The sequence below is a fragment of the Artibeus jamaicensis genome, unplaced genomic scaffold (genome assembly GCF_021234435.1).
Source record: "Artibeus jamaicensis isolate MK-2021 breed Jamaican fruit bat unplaced genomic scaffold, CSHL_Jam_final contig_76, whole genome shotgun sequence".
NCBI lineage: Eukaryota > Metazoa > Chordata > Mammalia > Chiroptera > Phyllostomidae > Artibeus > Artibeus jamaicensis.
In genome coordinates, this window is record NW_026521954.1 from 26,815,580 (window position 1) to 26,834,526 (window position 18,947).

An 18,947-nucleotide genomic window follows, 5' to 3' on the forward strand; every position below is an offset into this window, starting at 1 on the left:
AAGAAAAAAAAGGAATCCCGAAAATGAGGATAGTATAAGCAATCCCTGGGACAGCTTCAAGAGGTCCAACATTTGCCTCACAGGAGTGCCAGAGAGGAGAAAGAACGAGAAACTGTAAATCTACGGGAAAAGATGATGACAGACAACTTCCCTAATGTGGTGAAGGAAATAGACACACAAGTCCAGCAAGCAGAGAGAGTCCCAAAAAAGTTGGACCCAAGAGGCCCACTCCAAACCACATCTTAATTAAAGTGCCAAAGGTTAAGGATAGAGAATCTTAAAAGCAGCAAGAAATAAGGAGGCAGTTACCTGCAAAGGAGTTCCCATCAGACTGTCAGCTGATTTCTCAAAAGAGACCTTACTGGCCAGAAGGGGCTGGAAAGAAGTATTCCAAGTCATGAAAGGCAAGGACCTCCATCCAAGATTGCTCTATTCAGCAAAGATATCACGTAGAATGGAAGGGCAGATAAAGAGCTTCCCAGACAAGAAAAAGCTAAAGGAGTTGATCGTCACCAAACCAGTATAACATGACATGTTAAAGGGTCTTCTTCAAGAAGATCAAACTATGAACAATAAAATGGCAACAGGCTTTCCGAAGAACCGACAGGATGGCACACGCAGAGCATAAGCAGCAGTCCTTCTGCAAGCTCGCCTGCCGCAGCGGGGATCCGACCCAGCTGCTGACATGTCCTGGGGGCAGCTGATGCAGCTCTAAGCGCCAGGCAGTGCCGGGCGAGCCATGGCCTGCGAAGGAAGCAGCACTCACTGCTAAAGCGCCTTCAAGAGGCCAAGAAGGAAGTGCCACCCGAGAAAGAGGCCGAAGAGGCAAAGACGCACCTGTGGGACACAACCATCCATCAGAGACGGTGGTCGTGTACAACGGGAAGACCTTCAGCCAGGTGGAAATCAGGCTGGAGATGACTGGCCACTACCTGGGCGAGTTCTCCATCGCCCACAAGCCGGAGAAGCATGGCGGACCGGCATCAGGACCACCCACTTCTCCTACTTCGTCCCTCTCAAGTATCCAAAAAAACCCCCCACAGACTTACTTAAACACACACACACACACACACACACACACACACACTAAAATAGCTTTAAATACATATCTATCAACAAGTGAATCTAAAAACAATACAAACAAAGAACAGAAACCGAATCACAGATATGGGGAACATTTTGATGGTTTCCAGATGGGAGCAGGGTCTGGGTGAAAATGGTGAAGGGATTAAGAAGTACAAACAGGTCCTGGCTGGTATAGCTCAGTGGACTGAGCGCAGGCCTGTGAACCACATGATCCAGGTTCGATTCCCAGTCAGGGCACATGCCTGGGTTGCAGGAGTTCCCAACAGGGGACGCAGGAGCAGCAACTATACATTGATATTTCTCTCCTGTCTTTCCCTTACCCTCTAAAGATAAGTAAGTAAAATCTTTAAAAAAAAAAAAAAGAAGTATAAACAGGCAGTTACAGAAGAGCCATGAGGATGTAAAGTCCAGCACAGGAAATAGAGTGGCCAGAGAACATATATTCAGAACCCACGGACATGGGCGCGTGTGGGGACTGCCTGAGCGAGTGGGGCAGGGGGCAGATGGATGGGAACAAAGGAAAAAATTGGAACAAGTGTAGTAGCATAATAAAAAATAATTTTGAAAAAACTGATAACCAAATACATACATACCATGTTCATGGATTACAAGAGTTAACATAGTAAATATGTCAATTATCCACAAAACTGATCTATAAAATTTAAGGCTATTCTAATTAAGTTCCAGAAGAATTATTTGTAGATATAGGCAAACTGATTCTAAAATGTATGTTAAAAGGTCCCTGGTAGGGGGTGCACAAGGGGCGACCACACACTGATGTTTCTCTCCCTCTCTTTCTCTCTCCCTTCCCCTCTCTCCAAAAATAAGTAAAATATTCTTTAAAAGGTATGTTAAAGCAAAAACAATAACAGGTTTTTTTAAGTCTGAAGAGCCACCATTCCCGGTTTGAAGACTCACAGTGACCGAGACTGGGCGGCGCAGGGCTGCGCCCCAGATCAAGGGAGCCGAGCGTGGAGGGCGGGGCCAGCCGCACAGGTGAGGCTGTCTGGTCTCTGACGAAGGCGGAGTCGACTTAGCGGGTAGAAGATATCCTTTTGACAAATGGGTTTGGGGCAACATGACACAGACGCATCTTTTTTAAAAGATCCCTACCTGAATCTGGTACCTTACAGAAAATTAATTCAAAATAAACCAAGATCTAAATGTAAAACAATTAAATTTTTAGAAGAAAATGTAGAAAAAATCATCATAACCTGAGGTTTCATAAAACAAAGAGTTCTTTAGACTTGATGTCAAAAAGTATGAACCTTAAAAGAAAAAAACTGATAAGTTAAACTTCATCTCAATTAATTTTTTTCTTTGCAAAAACAGTTAATTAGGTACAAGGGATTGATGTATGGAATTACAAAGAACTCTCAAAAAAAAGTACTCTCAAAACTCAAAAAAAAAAAATACTGATTAAAAACAGGCAAAGTCTACCCTGGCTGGTGTGGCAGAGTGGATTGAGCACCAGCCTGCAAACCACAGCATTGCCAGTTTGATTCCCAATCAGGGCACATGCCTGGGTCATGGGCCAGGTCCCCAGTAGGGGGCGCTTGAGGGGCAACCACACGTTGATGTGCCTCTCCCTCACTTTCTCCCTCCTTTCCCCTCTCTAAAAATAAATAAAATCTTAAGGAAATAAAAACAGGCAACATCTTGAGTAAACACTTCATCTCAGAGGCTGCAAGGATGCCAATCAAACCCCGGAGGAGTATTCGGTGATGATCACTAGGCAAACACGAATGAAAACCACAGTGCCACCACACACCTTCATCACACTGGTCACAACAGAAAGCACCGACTGCATCCAGCACTACAAGGACGCAGAGCTCTCCTGTGCTGCCGGTCCAAGGCAACACGGTACAGTCACTCTGGAAAACAGTTCAGCGGTTTCTTATGTTACTGCATAACCCAGCTCACACTGCTTAGTATTTACCACAGAGAAATGAAAATGTACTTTCAGTCAAAAACCCGCACACAAATTTTTGCAGCATCTCTATTTATTATCACCAAAGCCCAGAAAGAGCCCCGATGCCCACCACCAGGAGCGCGCCCACTGCGGCACGTTCACACAGTGGGGCTCTCTGCTCAGCAGCACCAGGGGCCGGGCCAGCACCATGTGCAGGGGACAAGCCTCCACGTGACCATGGCCCCGGGTGTCCGACCTCGGCCCAGGACGGCTGTGAATGCAGCCTGACACGAACCATAAACCCTCTTAAAACATTGTGAGTCTTTCTGTGATCATGTGTCACAGTGTATCTGATGTGTGGCCCAAGACAGCTCTTCCTTCCAGTGTGGCCCAGAGACGCCAAAAGGTTGGACATCCCTGGACTACGCTGAGTGAAATAAAACAGGCTCAAAAAGTTATGTGTGCACACTGTACGCTTCTGCCCATAGACTTCTCCAGAAGATGAAAACACGGTAACGAAGTTGCAGCTGGCAGGGATGCAGGGCGGGGGGGAGTGTGGAAGCACACGGGAGCACGAGGGAGCTCTTGCCCGCGACGGCGCTCGCGCTGTATCCTGACTGTGGTAGTGGACACGTAAATCTCCACGTTACAATCCGAAGAACCACACACTTTAAAATATCAATATCAATGTCCTGGCGGTTCAGTCGGGCGCAGTGTCATCCTAATATGCCAAGGTTGCGGGTTCGATCCCCAGTCAGGGCACACACAAGAATCAACCAATGAATGTATAGATAAGCAGAACAAATATGGATGCTTTTCTCTTTCTAAAAATCAAAATAATTAAAATTTTTTTATTTCTTATTTTTACAGAGAGGGGAAGGAAAGGAGAGGGAGAGAAACATCATTGTGTTGCCTCTCATGTGTCCCCTACTGGGGACCTGGCCTGCAACCTGGGCATGTGCCCTGACTGGGAATCAAACCAGCAACCCTTTGGTTTGTAGGCCCACACTCAATCCACTGAGCTACACCAGCCAGGGCAGCAATAAAAATTTGTTAAAACAAATATTAATATCAATGTTACCATGAGTTAATTATTTAAATTAGCACACAATAAAAGCATTTAGAAAATCTGTCTGGCAAAATAAATACGCTCGGCAGCCCCCTGGACGTCAGTCCTCATGTCCACCAAGCACGCGCACAGGAGTGTGCACAGCAGCTCGGGTCGTGTCGGCCTTAAAAGAGCCCGAGTGTCCATCGATGTCCCAGCGGGTGGACAAACCACAGGGTGTCCGTCCGCACGACGGACAGCTGCGTCCCTGAGAGAGGATGACCCCGACAGCGACCCCAGGGACACGCCCCCCGTGTATCGCTCAGCACGCAGCGCTGGCATGGAGCACTTTCCTGTGAAATTCGACCACAGGCAGCGAGCACGCGGGCGACCGGGAGGACCGAGGAGGACGGCTTCGACGCAGCGCAGCTGCGCACGTGCCACAGGGGGGCGGGGAGGTGCACCGCCAGACTGACCTCCCGAGGCTGACCTCGGCTGCAGCACGGGATGTTCTGACCTTTCCCTGACCCACTCCCCTTCAGGCCACCGGGGCACACTGGAACTGGAGAGAGCTGGGGCTGAACCTCATCTCACCACGGCGGCCATTTCTGCTCTACAGGAAAGGCCTCGAGTGCTCCCCAAAGTGGCCCAAGACCCGCAGTCACACCACCTAACCACAGGGTGTACTGTTCGATGGCTTTTAAACATCACCATTATCTCCTTGCCACCTTTTCAGTGGTGAAAAACGACCTATGTCATTACAAGTGCCCCATACACCATGACAGCGTTCTCTCACTTCAAAACTTGAATATTGCTCTTTGAAAATGTACTTCAATCCCTACCCCAAATGGCTTCCTTTCATAAATCTCTAACAGCATTACAAAAATAGCCCTAAATTCCTATTTGAGCCTTCCCTGAGTGTAAAGTATACACAATTTGAAATTTCAACAGCCAGTGACAAGTCAATTTCCATAATAAATTATGATTTTTGTAAATAATATATGTATTACTTAATTCTGTACACCTGTTCAGAAAACAACTCTGATGGTCTAAATACTTCCTTTTGATGTATAATATCTATATGTTTAGCTGTTAAAAGTTAAAAATAACCAAAAGTAGTTTTACTTGAAAAAGAAAAAATTTTGGTAATGGCAGGTTGTAAAAGGACCATTCATTTTTTTGTCCCTTGAGTGACGTTCATCACAGCAAAGTCTCCCCGTGCAAGTGTCCCAGCCGTGTGACAAAGGAAAACAGACGGCCTTCCAGACCCGCCGCCCAGCATCCTGACGCATGCCCTGCAGACTTTCCCATGCAAACCCACATACACAGATATTTGAGTCCATAAACTTTTCTATTTTGCAAGCTTCTTCCTTCACTTAGTAAGCAGGAGCGTTAAAAAAATTACATTTAAACTAGAAATGCAAAGTAAGAAGATATAATCATGGTCCCCTTTGCCTACCAACCTTTCATTTGGGGGCCAGCCCTTCGCCGCCAGTGGCAGCAGACCACCAGGCAGGGCTGCGGGCGCACGCCTTGTCCCAGATGCCCGGCTGTGCTTTTCAACCCCTGTGCTGGCCCCCATCCCACAGGTGGGGAGAGAGTGGTCAGCGTCACCCTGCAGCAGAATCCCCTCTAAAGCCCCAGCACCCACCCTGCCTTCGCCTGTTTGACTCTCAATGATCACCACCGAGCTGGGCTCCACATCACTTGGACCAAGGCAGCGGAGGCTGACACCTGCCTGAGGGCACAGAGCCCACCAGTTTGGGTCCCCAAGCTTTACGTACCAGTGTTATCTTTGGGCCCAAGACTCTATAAGCTCTGCTTTGTCTCCCTACTTAGGCTACTGCCCTCATTTCCCTGCCTCTGCAGCTGCCTTGAGAAGACTGGTCTGGAATCTAACCAGTCCCTAACGAGTCAAGGGGACTTGGCTCCAGGCTGCACACACAGGGTGGTGGGGCTAAGACCCACTGAGAATCAAGACAGTTTGTCCACTGTCACCCCTCTTAGCAACCTGCCCTGGTGATCTGTGTGCAATGAGGAGCAGGAACCCCAGGAACCACAAGCCTCTCTGGGACACGAAGACCACCTCAGCTAAGGGAGTCGTTTAAAGCTGAAATGACAACATGAAGACTAGTATGACTTCTGTTGCACCACCAGCCAGCCTTCTACTGACTGAATCAGTGGAAATGGACGGCAACATGTTTCTGTAAAGGATTCACACCCGCAGACCTCCTCCCCTCCCCCCAGCAGCAATCCAAACGCGGGATCCCAGTGGGAGCCTCATCCTTGATCCCAAGAACGGCCCCTCTTTTGCTCTACAGGGCACATAACAAGGGCAACTTTGGCAACGAATGTAAGGATGTCACCTAAAAACAGTGAACAGCTGCACTGACCACACTGCAGAGGACGTCTGTACGTGAACCGGCAACGGCAGCTCGCCTCTGTGGCTGGGTCACAGCTGAACCACACACATTGGTCTCTGGTCCGCTCGCACTACCACCGCTCCGGCACGAAATCGTGAATCTTCCGCAAACCAATTTCTGTCTCACCATTTGGCACACAAACACGATGAAGCTTCTTCACGGCGAATGTTGTTTGAAGAACTTAACCATTCTAGCAACTCTGGACAAAAATCTACAGTGTTTCAGGAGCCCATTGCAAGCCTGCCCCGGAGCTGTGCCTTCGGTAGCGCTGTGGCCGAGGGGAGGCAGCGTCCACGGCGGGGAGATGCACTCGCAGTGCGACTTCTTGAACAGAAGAAAGTCACTTTCCGAGTCCTTAAGTTCCAACACTAAATATCAGCCGTCAAGAACACCAACGACCCCAAAAAGCTCTGAAACCCAGAGGATCAAGGGCCCCGGCTGCCGCCTCGGGAAGACTGTCAGGTGGCTTTCAAATGCCCACTCCAGGGAAGACAACTTCCCCTGGCGCTTCGGAGCGACCGTCGCAGGCGCGAGGAGAAGGTGGGCCCAGCGACACGGCCCTGCCAGCACCGACCGCAATAGAAAAGACCCGCTTGTCACCTGACTCGAATTATTCTGGAACTGCACGCGAGTCATTTCCAGGACGAGCCCCGCGCGCGCCGAGATGGCACCACCCCCGGGGCCGTGACAGCCGCGCGCAGGTGGGCAGAGCCGCGGCGCCTCGCCCGGAAGATGCCGGGTTCTCGGGAAGGCTGTCACGAGCCGCCGCCCGGCCCCGCGCCGCCGCCCGTTACCCGCGCCCTCCCCGCCCCCGCCGCTTACCTCGAAGTAGCCTCCGGGGGCGGCACCGCCCGCGCCCGTGCCGAGGGGCCCGTTGGCCGCCCCGGCTGTGCTTCCTGCGGCCGGTAGGCCCGCGGCCTGGGAGCCGCGCAGCGCCGCTGCCGGGCCGGCCTTGCCGCCGCTCGCGCCACCGTGGCCCCCACCCGAGCCGCCGCCGCCTCCCCGCTTATTCTTCCGGCGCTTGGCCCCACGCTTGGCGTCGGCCGGGCTCATGGCGGGCGGCGGGCAGCGAGCGGGGAGGGCGGGGAGCCTGAGGTGGCGGCGGAGCGCTCCGGCCGACCGAGGGCGGGGGGCGCTGCGCGGAGTCGACTCCGGGCGAGCGGGGAGGGCCGGGCAAGCGGGAGCAGTCGGGAGGCCGCGGGGCGGGAGGAATAGCGAGTCCACTGGGCCCGGCGCCGCCGCTGACCAGAGTTAGAGTCCAATATGGCGGACACAAGGGGAAAGGGATCCCAGTTTGCGTCGGGGGAGGGGGAAGGAGCGGCGGGGAGGGGGAGGGTGTGGGCGCCCTCCCCCTCCCGCCTTACTCCGCCCTCCAGAGCACCGCGGCCCCTCGACCTTGCCCGCCCCTTCCCGCCGTTAACGTGCACCGGCGAGCAAGGCACGCCGGAAGTTGAAGTCCCTGCGCCAGCGCCGTCGCCGGCGGCGCCTGGCAGAAGGACCACGACTCCCGGCAGGCTGTGCGCGTGTCAGCGCGCGGAAGCCGCAACCAGGGGGCTGGGTGCGAGAGTTACGTCACCGCTGCGTTCAGGGCCTCGGCCACGCCCACGCCGTGAGGCCTTCTGGGAGTTGTAGTTGGGCGGAGGGGTCTGGATAGCGCGAGGCCGGGTCCCCAGCAATGGGAGAGCTGCAGAACTGAAGCAGAGGAGGTCCGCCTCTCTGACAGACATCAAGAGTCCCCCACGCCGCGCACCTGGTGGACGCGGGGCTGCAGGCTGGCGGGGTCCCGGGATGCAGCAGGCTGGCAACCCCGGCTCTCTCCTGCCGGGAATGGCCTGGTGACCTTGGGCCGGCCCGAGTGCAGGTGACTCCATGGGGACGAGAGTGGCCGTTCTCGCAGATTTGGTGGGTTCCAGAGGGCGCCAGGAAAGCGCTCGGCCCGGCCGAGCTCGGAGCTCCTGCCCCAGGAGGCCTCGGCCACCGTGCGTGGCTGCTGCGCAGGCCTCCTTTGGGTTAGAACCGCGGGCGCCCTTCCCGAGCTGGGCCCTGCCCGCAGCCCGCTCTGCCGCGCCCTACGCAACGGGTGCCTGGCGACCCTGCAGGGTCCCTCATCCTTGCATTCACCCACACCGCTCAGACCCAGGGTCGCCAGACCCTCGGGCCTCCAGCGCCCTCTGCCTGGATCTTGCCCACCACCACAAGCCCCAGGGGCTATAAGGGTATATAGCTCTGCCCTTAGACCAGGGTAGGACCTTGCCTAGGCCCTACACTCTACAGGGCCCCACTTATCCAAACACCAAGACGCGTTTTTCCTTCCTTGGTTCTGGGGTAGTCACAGGGCAGAGAAGCAGCCGAGCTTGGCACTGGGTGTTGGTGGGAGGGCCTGTATCTGCACCCTTTCCAGGGCCCTATAACTGTTAGCTCCCAGCCTCACGGCCTCATCCTCGATCCAGCTGCAACCACAGCCCTTTACCCTCCCACCCATCCTTCCTGCCACAACCACAATGAGCTAATACATATATCCTGCCTGGCAATCTTCCTTTAGCAGCCCCCTAGGTGAATGATGACCCATCCCACACAGGCTGAGTCAGACAGTCCCTGCTCCCACAGCCCCCAAGATGTCCCTTGTCATAGCACCTTGACATGGGATTGGGATTCCGGGTGTTCAGCAGTATCCCCAGTGAAGAGAAGTCTCGGGACTAGGGGAGGAGGGCATGCCTCCTGCACCTGTGAACCCCAGCTCCTGCCAAGCAAGGGCTGGGCACACACCAATACAGTATTTACTGGGTGAATGAATGACATACGAATTAGAATTTGTCAAGCCACTATACACCAGCCACCCTGCCTGCAGCTATATCCTTTTATCTGATCAACACAACCACTGGAGATGGGCACCATTGGCCCGTTTATGGATGAGAAACTGAAGTTCATATATGTTAAGGGATTTGTCCAAAGTTACCCCGATAATCAACAGCAGAGCCCAGGTTACAAGGCAGAAGCTGCTCAAGTGCGGTACAGTTGAGAGTCCCCCCGGGCACAGGTGAGCCTCCCTGGGGAGGTGAGCTGAGCCAGCGCCAGTCACTCTCAAGCAAAAGACTTCTAGTGAGGCCAAACCTGGAGCAGGGAGGAGCTAGGCCTGTCCCAGGCCCCTACGAAAGCCACCAGGGCTGGAGCAAGGGAAAGCGGCAGAAGCCTGGCCCCCACCAGGTGGCGGGTTTGCTCTGAATGCAGCCTGGAGCTGAGGAGGGTTTTGAACAGGGCGTGTCATGGCAGGGTGTGCATCTATATTTTTAAGTTCCTCGGTGTTTTATGGTATCTGATAGCAACTTTTTTTATTGGATATACATTTTTTAATGAACTCTGGCTGTTATGTCAAGAATGGATGTCAGAGAGGCAAACTTGGTGGCCAGGACACTCAGGACAGCCTCGTAGGTGTTGGGGACAGTGGCCCTGGGAGACGGGTGAAGCAAAGCCAGAAAGCAGTAGTTCTCAGCCTTTGTTTTCCATTATCTCCCCCTAAGGAACACTAAGAAATTCAGATGGAAAAAAGTACTAAGTAAGAGTTCGCCTGGTGCTGTTGAACTTTGGAGGTTACAAACCACTGTAAATGTCTTTCATTGCTTCCCCTAAGATGATTTTAACCAGCTGGATGTCAGTATTCTTGAGAAATGCAACCCCAGTGATCTACGCATATGGAAGGAGAGGTTGGGACTGAGACCGAATCATTGGAAGGCACTGGCTCCCACAGTCATGGAGCTTGACAAGTCCTAATACCTGCTGTTGGCAGCTAGAGACTCAGGGAGCCAATGGTGTGCGTCCAGCCCAAAGCCCCAGCTTTGAGTCCCAGGAAGAACTGATGTGCCAGTTTGAGTCCAGAGGTGGGAGATGGAAACAAGGGGCCATCTCCAGCTCAGGGGCACTGAGGCTGGGAGCTCCCTCTTTTCTATTTGGGCCCCTCTGTTCTATAAGGGCTTCAACTGATGGGGTGAGGCCCACCTACACAGAGGAGCGCCATCTGCTGCTTCAAGTCTGCAGATGCAAAGGTTAACCTCACCCAGAAACACCGTCACTGACACGTCCGGGATGTCTGACCTGGTGTCCAGGTGCCCTAGGGCCCAGTCAGCCTGCCACAGAAGTAGCCATCGCAAGGGAGAATGCAGGACCGCAGGGCGAGACTGTGTCTGCGCACTCTGAGAAGAGCTTGGACTGGCAGAAGCGCAAGTGTCCCAGGAGGTGCGGCCCTGGGCCTGAGAGGGTCCTGGCCTGGAGGTGGCCACTCAGATGCCTTAGTGACCCTGGAGGGCTCTTGGAACCGACTGTCAGGAAAAGGTGGCATACACTGGATATTTCTGTAAAAGTTAAGTTTTATTGGTCAGGGCGCATAGCTGGGTTGCAAGTTCAGTCCCCAGTTGGGGCACCCGCAAGGGGCAACCGATTGGTGTGTCTCTCTCACACTGATGTTTCTCTTCCCCCCGCCCTCCCTTCCTTCCTCCTCTAAAATCAATAAACATGTCCTCAGGTGAGTATAAAAAATAAAATGTAGCCGAAGTTGTAAAAGAAACCCAACAGAAGGGCTGCAACAGAAAAGGGAGTTATCCAGACAGTAGAACAAAGATGTAGAACAGGAGAGAAAAGAGTGGCAGTTGGACCACTTCCGAATAAGACAGGAAAAAATATTTTTTTTTAATTAAAAGCAAAAGGAGTGATGGGGGAGCGGTTATAAGAGGGCTGAATAATAATGCCAAAAATACAATTAGAGATTACATTTTTTTAAATGAACCGAAGGAAGAACCAGGCCAGATTGGAATAGGACAAGGGAAGGCTGTGAGGAAAATAATAGGTGATATGTGAGGTTACTTGACACCCGAAACCGAGCTGCAAGGACAGATAAATGGCAGGCACAACAACCTGACAGAGGGACAGCGCGGTGTCTTGATGGCCCCGTGGTCACTGACCTCAGGGGAACAGCTGCCCGTACGGGTCATGAAAAATGCGCTAAGGAAGCTGAGAGCTGCAAGAGACAGAACCAAGGGCCCCAGTTTCCAGAGTGGCTCCCAGTCCCCGGGGCCGGGGCTAGGGCCTGAGGTCGGGCTGGAGACAAAGCAGTGGGGACAACGGTGCGGAGCCGGAATCCCAAGTGACATGGGGATGAGTCACTGAGTCTGACAGTCTCTCCCTAGGGTCCCTGCCAAATTCTCTCACAGGGTAGGAGGGGAACTGGAAAAACCCTGGAAAGCGGAGTGGAGGTGCCAGCAGTTTTATGGGGCCGAGACGGCGAGGGTTACAGACCAGGACTAACCAGCGGGAGGCGCCCTGCAGCTCCGCGGGAAGCCCGGAGCGGGACCCTACAGGCAGCCGGAACCACCACTGGGCCTCGCTGCGCTGCAGCACAGCGTGCACGGCTCGCGCGGCTGGGGCACTGGCGACGAGCCCCTGCGTTATTTGCCCCGCAGAGGCGATACCGCCTATGGCTGCTCCAATTTTTTACCCACAAGTTCCACCTTTCATTAAAAATTTTTTAGGCAGGCCCTGGCTGGTGTAGCTCAGTGGATTGAGCACTGGCCTGTGAACCAGAGGATCGCGGTTCGATTCCCAGTCAGGGCACTTGCCGGGGTGCAGGCCAGTTCCCAGCAGGGGACGCACGAGAGGCAACCACACACATTGATGTTTCCCTCTCTCCTTCCCTTCCCCCCTAAAGATAATATCTAAAAAAAATGTTTAAAAAATTTCTAGGCATATCAAGGCATATCAAGGCACAGGGCCTTTTGACTGAAAATAAACCCACAGATGACAAAAACAAACCCATAGGTGATCACACTTGGAGTTAGTAGGCAAAGACTGTTTAAGAAATACAGAAAAAATGTAAATAGAGAAGCATGGAGAGTTTCACCCGAGAATTAAGGTCTATAGGAAAAGTTACTTGACGGGAGTGGGAGGGAGAGAGATGGGGGAAAGGTACAGAGAACGAGTAGCATAAATGGTAGGTAGGAAATAGACAGGGGAGGGTCAGAGTAGTGTAGGAAATGGAGAAGCCAAAGAACTAATATGTACGACCATGGACATGAGCTAAAGAGGGGGGAATGTGGGTGGGAACGGGGTGCAGTGCGGAAGGGAATAAATGCAGGAAAATGGGGCAACGGTAATAGCATAATCAATAAAATATATTTAATATAAAGAAGAAAGAAAACTTACTTGAGTCCTAGCTGGTGTGGCGCAGTGGATTGAGTGCTGGCCTGCAAATCACAGGGTTGCCAGTTGATTCCCAGTCAGGGCACAAGCCTGGGGCTTGGTCCCCAGTCGCGGGCGTGGGAAAAGCAACCGATTGACATACCTCTCACACGTCCGCATTTCTCTGCCTCTCTTTCTCCCTCCTTTCCTCTCTCTGAAGATAAGCTTAAAAAAGAAAATTTACTAGAACTGAAAAATAAAATAACTAAAATGAACCACATTGATGTTCCTCTCCCTCTCTCTCCCCTTCCCCTCTCTCTAAAAATAAATAAATAAAACAGTAAAAAAAAGAAAGTTCTTTGGGCAAAAGAAAAATTATTCCAGATGGACGTGAAGAAAGGCATAAAGACTAAATATATGTAAATGGAATACATGTCTTGAATTTTATATATGAAATCTTATACATATTATGTATAGATAATGAATAACTGCTATGGTCCTTTTCCATTTAAAGCTGTGGTAAAACATATATAATACAAAATTTACCATTTTCGTTCTTCTTTTCTTTTTAAGTCTTCTTTTAAAAAGGTTTTATTTGTTTATGTTTAGACAGAGGGGGAAGGAGGGAGAAAGAGAGGGAGAGAAACATCAATGTGTGGCTGCCTCTCGCGCTCCCTACACCGGGGAATGTGGCGCGCAACCAGGCCTGCGTCCTGACAGGGAATCGAACCAGCGACTCTCTGCTTTGCGGTCCGGCTCTCATCCTTTTCAAGTGTACAATTAAATGACACTAGCTACATTCACAATGTTGTACCACCGTCAGTTACCACCTCCACTACCAGGACACTTCATCATCCCAAACAGAAGCTCTGTCCCCGTTCAACACTGCCACCCCCGCTGTCCCCCACGGCCCCGAGGAACCGCTTCACTACTGCCGGTCTCCATGGGTTTGCCGCTCGAGGTGTCTCACACACGCGGGATCGTGCAGTGTTTGTGCTACAGGGTCCACCACAAATAACACCCCCGTTTTTAATTATAAACTCACCGCAAAATCACAAGCGTGTCATTCTGTAACATGACACTATCACACTCAAGCACGCCGCAGGACATTTCAGGCGAAATGTTCAAATTAGAACTGTAGGTTATTACTCCACTATCGTCACCCTACCAAACACACTCAAGCAGGCTTTCTTCTGCTGCACCGTGTCGAAGTAAAGTATTTCACTCAGCGCCATGTTAGCAAGGCTCACCCGGGTTGTATGTATCACGATTTCGTCCTTTTAAAGCTGAATCTTCCATTCTCGACCCCACATAGCACAGCGTCTTTATCCATTCATCCACCCACACACATTCGGCTGTTTGTACCTTCTGGCTGCTGTGAAGAATGTTGCTGCCGTGAGCAGTGGGGTGAGAGCATCTGTTTGAGTTCCCCACTTTCAGTTCTTTGGAGGATGTACCCCGAGGGGAATTTACTGGATGGTACGGTAGCTCTATATTTGACGTCTCGAGGAAACACCCAACTGTCTTCCCGAGCGTCCTATTTTCTTTGCCTGCTGCCGGCGCGCGAGGGTCCCAGCTCCCGAGCCTGCCTGGCATCCCTGGCGAGGCCAGCTGTCTGTGCTTTCGGTTACAGCCTTCCTGACGTGTGTGAAGCGGTATCTCTTTGTAGTCCTGATTTCCATGTCACTCATGACTAATGACGCGGAGTTCCCTTCCTGTGCCCATTGGCCACTTGTGTATCTTCTTTGGAGGAGTATGTACTTCAGTCCTTAGCCAAGTTTTAAACTGAGGAGTGAATGTTTTGTTCTCGTTGAACTTTAGAGGTCCTTTATGTATTACAGTTACTAGTCCCTTATCACAGAGAGTGAGCTTGCAAATATTGTCTCCTATTCTGTGGGTTGTCTTCTCGCGGTCTTGACAGTGTCCTTGGGAGCCCAGATTTTTCATTGCAATTAAGTCAAATTTAACTTTCCTTTTTTGCCTGTTTTTGGTGTCATATTTAAGAAAACACTGCTATATCCAAGGTCAAGAATATTTGCCTGTTTTCTTCTAGGAATTTTATAGTTTTAACTCTTAAGTCTAGGCCTTTGATCCCTTTCGTGTTAATTTTTGCCTATGGTTTAAAGACCCAGCTTCATTCTTATACTTGTGAGGATCCAATTCTCCGAGCACCTTTTGTTGGAGAGACCTTTCTCTCTCCATGGAGTGCCTTAAAACCTTGTCAGAAATCATTTGGCCACGGAGAGGGTGTGACCCTGGACCGCGCCCTCCTTCCCTTGGTCTGAAGGCCCGTCCCCCCGCTGCCCTTGTGCTGCTTTGATTCCTGCACCTCTGCAAGAAGTTTCGAAGTCAGGAAGCTCGTCTTCCAATTCGGTTCTTTCCAAGACTGCTTCAGCTACCCTGGGTCCCTGCAACTCCATTCAAAGTTAAGGACGGGCTTGCCACTTCTGTGAACATTGCCACTGGGGCTTCGTAGGGATTGCGTTGAGTCTCTATACTGTCTTTTTCACAGTATTGCCTTTGCACTCACAAATATGGGGCGTCCTGTATTTCTCAGAGATGTTCCTCTCAACCATGTGTCAGAGCACGAATTCTGCACCTCCTTGGTTAACTTTATTCCTAAGTTTATTATTCTGTTTCAAGAATAATGGAATTGGAATTTCAGTATTGAAAATGGAATTTTCTCTTAATTTCCTTGTCTAGTTACTCACTGATAGAGTGTAGAGTTTGTGAATTTGGATCCTGCAACTTTTCTGAACTCTCGAACTCTAACAGTCATTATGTATGGATGTGGATTCTTAATGGCTTTTACATACAAGATCGTGTCTTCTACAAAGACACTCTTTCCATTTCCTTTTGGATGCCCCCTCTTCCTTTCTTGCATCACTTCTGTGGTTAAAATCCCAGACGAACCATGGTGGGCAGGCACCCTCTTCCTGCTCCTGTCTCAGGGGACAAGCTTTCCTTCTTCCACCACAGAACCTGTTAGCTCCCGGCTTTCCACACGTGGCCTTTATGACGTTGTTCCTGGTCTGCTTGGTGTTTTTACCATGAAATGGTGTGGTTTTCTCAAATGCTTTTTCTGTACCTGGCAGGATGATTTTACGGGTTGCACTGCACCCCTGCTCGGAGACAGGGCACTCTGGCTCTCCTGGGAGAAGCCCTGGGTGGAGCGCAGTCCTTTCGGGGGGCTGCCGAATTTGGGGACCAGCGCTGCACCGAGGATCACTGCGTCGACGTTCACGAGAGCGATTACTCTGCAAAGTCCTTTTCCTGTAGCTGACTTCATGTGGCTTTGGGGTCAGGAGGAGACTGACCTTGCAGAGTGAGTCAGGAAGTATTCTCTGGTTACCTTGAGGCCACCCGACCCCTGTTTGGCGGTGCTGATGGGGTCCTGAGTGCTGTCTGAATACTACTTCTTAAAGGTCTACTACTCCTTTTCTGTTCTGGAGTCAGGTTTGGTAGTTCGCATTTGTAGGAGTTTGTCCGTCTCACCTGGGTTATCGAATCGGTGGTCACACAGCGAGGTAGGCATTCATGGCAGTCTTCTTACCTGTGAAGTTCGGTCATGTCCTCTCTCATTGCTGACTTGAAAGTTTTACTTACTTTTAGAGAGGGGGGAGGGAGAAAGAGAAACACTGATGTGCGGGAGCAACGTGGATTGGTTGCCTCTCCGACACCCCCGATCCGGGACTGAACCCTTGACCCCGGCGTGTGCCCAGACCAGGAACTGACCCAGTGACCACGCAGTGTACGGGACCACGCCCAACCAAGCCACCCCAGTGACATGACTCTTCCCTCTCTCATTCTTGGTCAGTTTAGCTAAAGGTTTGTCCATTTTGTTGATCTTAAAAAAACTTGTCCTTAATTTTCTCTAAAATAGTTTTTTGTTCTCAATTCCATTTACCCGTTTTAATCTTTATTATTATTTATTTCCTGCCGGCTCTGGGTCTGGTTTACTCTTCTCTTTCCAGTTCCTCAAGGCGCACAGCTAGACCGGTTCGATCTATTTCACTGTGGATATCTACAACAACAGCACCCCGGGCACTGGCTTCTTGTATCCCATTCATTTAGGTATGGCCTCACTTTCTTTCTTCTCAAGGTAATTTCCTTTGTGATTTCTTCCTTGATCCACTGGTTTAAAAGGGTGTTAATGTCCACGTATTTTTTCAGTTCTCCTGAACGTTCAGACCCTGAAAGCCAGTCATGCCCTCCAGCAGTGTGGTCCTCCGTTGGCCATTAACAGCCGGCAACGTAACTGAAAGGATGGACTAACGGAAGCACGCTCTTCTGAATGCTACACTCGGGAAAGATGAACAAGTCACGCGACATGAACAAATCTCACAAATACTCAGCAAAAGAAGCCACTCCTCTCCAAAACACACAAATTAAATGATCTTACCCATTTAAACTTCAAAGAATAGCCAAAATTAAATTATGTCATGCAGGCTCTATGTTCTGCTAATTAAACTCTACAGACAGTAGAAGGAGTAATTTCTATAAAAGTCAGATGAGCGATCACCTTTGGGGAGAAGCAGAGCGTCCTGACGGGAGTGAGGAGGAGGGGACTCCTGAGGTGCTGGCAGTGTTGTTCGTCACAGCTGGCTGTCGCGGGGCCCGCTTTAAGGTGGTCTGCTGAGCCGTGCTCCTGAGCGAACTGAGTGAGCTCTGTGTTTGTGCGCCACACTTCCCAGTATGAAAGCTAGGTAAGCAATTCTATTGGCTTTGAGTTGGTAACAACCTTCAACACCTCATAAAAGCAAAGGCGAATATTTTCCGGAGGAACCCACCTGCAATCCAGGTCTCAAAGAATTTTCATAGAGTGTACAAGTTACACGGACTCACAGTAAGAAGAACAAAGTTCCTAAAACACCCAAAGAAGGAAGTCGTCTGAGTGAGAGCCGTCAGCAACAAAGACTTCAGAAATGAACCACAGGCTCTGGATGCTGGACGTAATGTGTATAGAACATAAAATGGACACAGGTCTAACAAACCTGATCAAAAGGGAAGGCATAAATTAACATTAGCGATAAAAAGATGCTGCAGAGAAGCCCTGCTCGTACAGTATGACCTCCCTCCTGCCTCTCTCAAAAAAAACCTTAAAAATGCTGCAGAGATTAACTCTATTTTATTAACTATTTCATACCAAAAACTTGCAATGAGATGAAAAGTATGGGTTCCCAGAAACCGTAACTTAACAAACCTGAGTTTAAAAAATGTAAATAGTTCTCATTTTCTAAAAAATCCAATCAGAACTTGAAAATCTTTCCTTAATGGAAACAGCGGCTCAGAGGTTTCATTGCTTGGCTCCACTGAACATCAAGGCGCAAAAAACGCGCATGTGAGGTCTGGAGAGGAAGCCCCTCCGTGTCTCCGAATGAACAGGCCTCACTTTGAAACCGAAACCTGACAGTGTTAAGAAAATGATGTCAATCTACTCATAAACACAGATTTTAAAAAACCATCAACCACACAACAGCAAAACAAAATAATCAATTTACGGACGGGCAAAACATTGCGAACAAGCTGGATCTACCCTGGAAATGCAAGGCTGCCACACACACACAAGTCTAATCACGTAACACACTGTACTAACTGATTAAAGGGGGTAAATCCTGCCCTGGCTGGCATAGCTCAGTCGGTTGAGAGTGGGCTACGAACCAAGGAGGGGGGACGGGTGCCGCTGGTTCGGTTCCCGTTCAGAGCACATGACCGGGTTGGGGGCTGGGTCCCTGGTGGGGGGAGTGCAGGAGGCAGCTGTGCATTGATGTTTTGCTCCCTCTTTCTCCTTCCTTTCCCTTCTCTCTAAAAATAAATAAATAAAATCTTAAAAAAGAAAAAGCGGGGGAGGGGGGGTGCGGAATCCTACGATGTCTCAAGAGGGGCAGATGAAGAACTTACGAGGTTGAACATCCGTTTGTGACGAAACAGAAACAGACAAGTCCCTACCCAGGAAGCTTGACAATCACGTAACAAGAACCTCCAGTAAACCCGTTTCTTGGTGACAACGCGGAAACGTGCAGACACCTGCCCACACCATTTTGCATATTAATGTCCTGCAAGCAGCAGCAGTTCAGTAAGACAAAGAAAGGGTCAAGAATTGGAGAAGAAAGCCGGATCCCTCCAGGCGAGGTGGCAGTCAAGGTGGAGAACAGAACCTGCGTTCTTTTCTAGGAGTTTTATCTGAGTCAGATGCCACAGTGCAACAGCTCAGGTGCTCCCCACAGAGCCTTGTTCCTGTTAGAATGAGAACTAGGCACGAACACAGGATACACTATATGCAAAAGCCGACATTCTTTAAAAAACTTCTCTT

General features: G+C 50.6%; 1 protein-coding gene and 1 long non-coding RNA gene across 4 annotated transcripts in view; one reads left to right on the top strand and one right to left on the bottom strand.

Moving 5' to 3' along the window:
* Positions 1 to 7,778, bottom strand: part of FAM193A (family with sequence similarity 193 member A) — a 103,130-nt gene extending 95,352 nt beyond the window's left edge. Inside the window, exon 1 of one of the 2 annotated variants that reach the window (XM_037126783.2) lies at positions 7,292 to 7,778. In XM_037126783.2, coding sequence (XP_036982678.2) covers positions 7,292 to 7,522 — 231 coding nt within the window. In that variant the 5' untranslated portion in view covers positions 7,523 to 7,778. Of the gene's footprint in view, positions 1 to 6,439; positions 7,155 to 7,291 lie in introns of those variants that run through there. The other variant, XM_053672470.1, reaches the window with a different exon arrangement.
* A 327-nt stretch (positions 7,779 to 8,105) lies between these two features.
* Positions 8,106 to 17,109, top strand: LOC119035569 (uncharacterized). 2 transcript variants are annotated; one of them, XR_008392858.1, is made up of 4 exons: positions 8,106 to 8,330; positions 9,988 to 10,985; positions 16,609 to 16,708; positions 16,808 to 17,109. It is a non-coding gene; the product is annotated as an uncharacterized LOC119035569 (long non-coding RNA). The 2 variants fall into 2 exon arrangements; XR_005079832.2 differs by lacking the exon at positions 9,988 to 10,985.
* The last annotated feature ends 1,838 nt before the right edge of the window (positions 17,110 to 18,947 follow it).